At 47.9% G+C, this 3582-nt stretch overlaps 1 protein-coding gene across 1 annotated transcript; it reads right to left on the reverse strand.

The window, feature by feature from the left end:
• Window positions 1–893: 893 nt before the first annotated feature.
• On the reverse strand, window positions 894–2663 carry chac1 (ChaC, cation transport regulator homolog 1 (E. coli)). The gene is made up of 3 exons (XM_061091065.1): window positions 2004–2663; window positions 1836–1871; window positions 894–1713 (listed from the first exon to the last, which is right to left on the reverse strand). Exons 1-3 carry the CDS (start codon window positions 2184–2186, stop codon window positions 1309–1311), a joined length of 624 nt encoding a protein of 207 aa, XP_060947048.1. The 5' UTR covers window positions 2187–2663; the 3' UTR covers window positions 894–1308.
• Window positions 2664–3582: the final 919 nt, after the last annotated feature.

Below are 3582 nucleotides of genomic sequence, written 5' to 3' on the forward strand. Positions count from 1 at the left end.
GATGGAATCAGATTGTGCTCATGTGATTTGGGTGAACTGAACCTTTAGCATAAATATCAAAATGTCTGAAATGAATATTCTGAAGTGTAGCGGAAACCCCGTTCAGTTTATGTTCACATGCCTTGGTGCAGGATCTGGATGAGCAGCCTCAGCAGCATGTTCTTGCCCCCCCCCCTGCACTGACAAACACAGGACTTCCGGGTCTGGGGCTCGTTCCCGGTCCAGTGGTTATATAAGCCACTGCACCTAGATAGACTCTTCAGACTTGACTCACGTCCAAGGTACAAGCTGCTCCAGCCAACGTCTGGGAGTGTCCGACGTATGCGTGTGTGTGCAAGTCCAGGGTGTCTGGATAACGCTGCTGAGCAAAGAGTAAAACTCCCGCAAAAATGTGATTGCTTTGTTTTTCCTAACGCTTGAAAAAAAGAACATCTCCACTGCTTTGAATTAAGTGTCAATATGTTCAAATAAAGTGGGAATTTGTATCTTTTAAGTTGGAGGATTTTAAAAATATCTGTAGGTGAAAATAGAATAGCACTAATGTAAAAATACACAGAAAATAACGTGAGACTAATTATATGTTCTGTCGTGATCCCATGCAGATCTATTGTCAGACCTTATAGGGGATCTTAGCTACTGGTTGAGGCCACGTGCGCTCTATATTACTTTGCATTTCCATATGTGGAAATGAAAAGGACCCACTGCCAGAAACCTTGTCACCATCAAAAATTTACCCAATGTAGTTTTACTGTTTAACCCTGTATAGTGTTTTTAATACCAATCAGCATCAGATAAAGTTGATTATAAAGACAGTTGTTAACTTGTGTTGAAGACGCAGCCCACCAGCTTCACAGCAGTTACTGTAAAGCTCAAAAACCACAAAACGATAAGAGTTCCTTTTACTTTTTTTATTTGACATTTGCAGGTGTTTACCACAGTACATCAGCCATTGGGTGAATTGCATGAACTACCACATTCATTTGCTGTTTCCGACTGAATGTACTGGACGGACTCAGGTTTGTGCAAGTGAAATAAAATATATAAAAACAGTATGGTGACTTTAAAACAGATGTTTACAGTAAACAAGTCAGTGATCGTGCTCTTTGTAGGCGAAGGAGCAGCTGCGATGTGAACATGATGTGAAAAGAACTTGATGTGCGTTCTTTTGATATCATGTCAGTAGTGTATGATGGGATGTCAGTGCACTGGATGGTGTTTTGAGGCTGAACCGTCACAATGTAAAACATGGGGTTTTCTAGGATGTTGATGAAAAGCCTCTGTTGTGTGTTGGGGCTCATCCACTCGAAGCTACTCGGACAAAGGGTACGAACTACTGGTTGCTATCAGACAGGACACCACTGCCAGGGCTGCCGCCTCGATGGAGAACAGGTGGTGGTCCTCCACGTCGGGGCAGCAGGTCCTCATGAACTGGGCCAACCGGAGCAGGTACTCCAGGTTGTGGCCCGTCTTACCGCGGCTCGTGGCGATCAGGGCGCCGATCTCTTCAGGGCTGGCTGGCCCCAGGTACAGGGCGTTCTCGGTGGTGGCGATGTATACCAGCGCCTGGACCGGCGGCTGGTTCTCCCCCTGAGGGAAGAAGTCCACCATCATGGTGGCGTAGCCACCGCAGACGGTCTCACGCACGTTCAGGTACTTCAGAGATTCCTCGACCTGGGAGCCGGTGACCTCGAACGCCACGCCCCATGTGCTCTCCTGTGGAAACAGACAGGAAACATGTTAAGTCAAGTCAGAGAGGAGGAGAATTCTTCAGGGTGGAATGTCCCCCTGCGGTTTAAGGGTGTTTTGAACCAATAGGAAACAAGTGTTCCACTTACGTCATCGTCTTCGATCAGCGTCACTACTCTTCCGGGCTGCAGAGGGAGAGGAAGAGAAATGCGTCAGGTCAAGGACAACGCCTAGTTTTCGGTCTTTACTCACAAGATGCAGCTAAAACACGTCGACCTTTTATGACATTTGATAAAATAAACCATGAAGCATCTCACCAACTCGTCGCTCCCGCGGTGGAAGTTGTCTCCGTGCCAGAACCGCCTCTTGTAGCCTCGAATGTAACCGACCTCGCTCCTCCGGAACTTGAAGTCGGGCTTCCACACCAGAGACCCGTACCCGAAGATCCACAGGCTGCTGAGGCTGCTGCTCTTCCCCGCGACGATGTCTTGAGGCTTCATTGTTTCTAATCGTTGATGAAGCTATGAATAATTTGATGCCAATTTAGCTAGGGGTGGGTGGGGAGCGACTAGCTAGCTAGCGTTAGCTTCCTCCGGTCCAGGAGCAGGGGCACCGGCTGGCTCGCAGGGATACCGCGGGCGGTGCTCGAGCCCAACTGCTTGGCAGTCGAGAAGATGGAGTTTCTCGGGTGGTGGAGCCTTGCATGATGCATTGCCATTGCCTTAGATGCACCGCATTATGCCTTAGAAATCCATGGCAGCCTCTCGGGCCTTCAGGTCGACGGGAGAGAGGAGCTGAGGAAGCGCCGCAGCCACAGCTTCTGCTCCGGCTGCTGAGAGTGGAGGAGGACCTCAGGAAGACAGGTTAACAAGAAAGAGGTTTAGAGAGGGCGAAGTTTCTAGAACCCAACCCTGGTCTCTCTCTCCTTCTCTCTCTTCTGTATGCCCTCTTCTCTCGACGTTTCCTTCACAACATGGCGCAGCTGCGTACATGTATATATACAGTGAGGGGCGGGCGGGCGAGTCCAGGGGAGCGCTTACAGCCAATCACATTTAAGCAGCTCTCTCCCCAGATCGCATTCAACCAATGGCAATTCAGTTTCGCCAAATTGGGCGGGGTTTCCGGGAACTAGTGATTCTATTGGTCTAAATCGGACCCGCGCGCCGGACATACAATTTAAGGTGATTGGCCAATGAGACGTCAGTCAAACTGAGTCGTGTTGTGATTGGCTGTCTGCCTCGTCACTCTCTGAACACATTCACGTGTCGCTCTGGCTGATGCAACTTCCCTGAGCGTTTCAGCCCCAGCTGCGTTGCATCAGACCAGTCACCGGAAACAGGCCATAACAGGAGCGAGGCTGTCCACCCCTCTAACATATACATCAAAACTGACATATATATTAGGTCTATACACGTTTTTATTTATAAGATTCATGTGATATATATATATATGTTAGATGTATCTAGATGACAAATAGGTCTAGGATATGTCTGAGATCCACACGCCATGACGCCAAGACCTATTAACTACATGCATTTGTATTGAAATCGAACATAACATGTATTTCTAACAAAGTGTTTTTCTGTCTGTCCTGACACAGAGTCTCACATTTGACCTCTGACCTCTAGCCCCCTCCACCACTCAAAGATCCAATGACAAGACGTTAACAGGTGAGGATCCCTGTTCTCTCTTCAGGTCAGTCCCCCTGAAACGTTGGAGATAGAAATGATGAAGAAAGTTGTTTTTTTCAAATGTACTCTGTGTATTAAAGTACAACTTGTGGTGTTTGTTTATACTTTGATCCAACCAGCAGGGTCACCCTGACAGGTCATGTGTGATCAGCTGGTTCACCACTGGGTCAGCTTCTCACCATTTGGAAAATAATTGGATGAATGT

Source organism: Limanda limanda, chromosome 18, assembly GCF_963576545.1.
Source record: "Limanda limanda chromosome 18, fLimLim1.1, whole genome shotgun sequence".
Taxonomy (NCBI): Eukaryota; Metazoa; Chordata; class Actinopteri; order Pleuronectiformes; family Pleuronectidae; genus Limanda; species Limanda limanda.

Excerpts from the sequence above, each read along its gene's own strand:
- chac1 (XM_061091065.1), bottom strand. The coding sequence starts at position 2,186 with ATGAAGCCTCAAGACATCGTCGCGGGGAAGAGCAGCAGCCTCAGCAGC. Across the intron at positions 1,872-2,003 it reads ACCGCGGGAGCGACGAGTTG|CCCGGAAGAGTAGTGACGCT; the intron begins GTGAGATGCTTC and ends CTCCCTCTGCAG. Across the intron at positions 1,714-1,835 it reads CGCTGATCGAAGACGATGAC|GAGAGCACATGGGGCGTGGC; the intron begins GTAAGTGGAACA and ends CTGTTTCCACAG.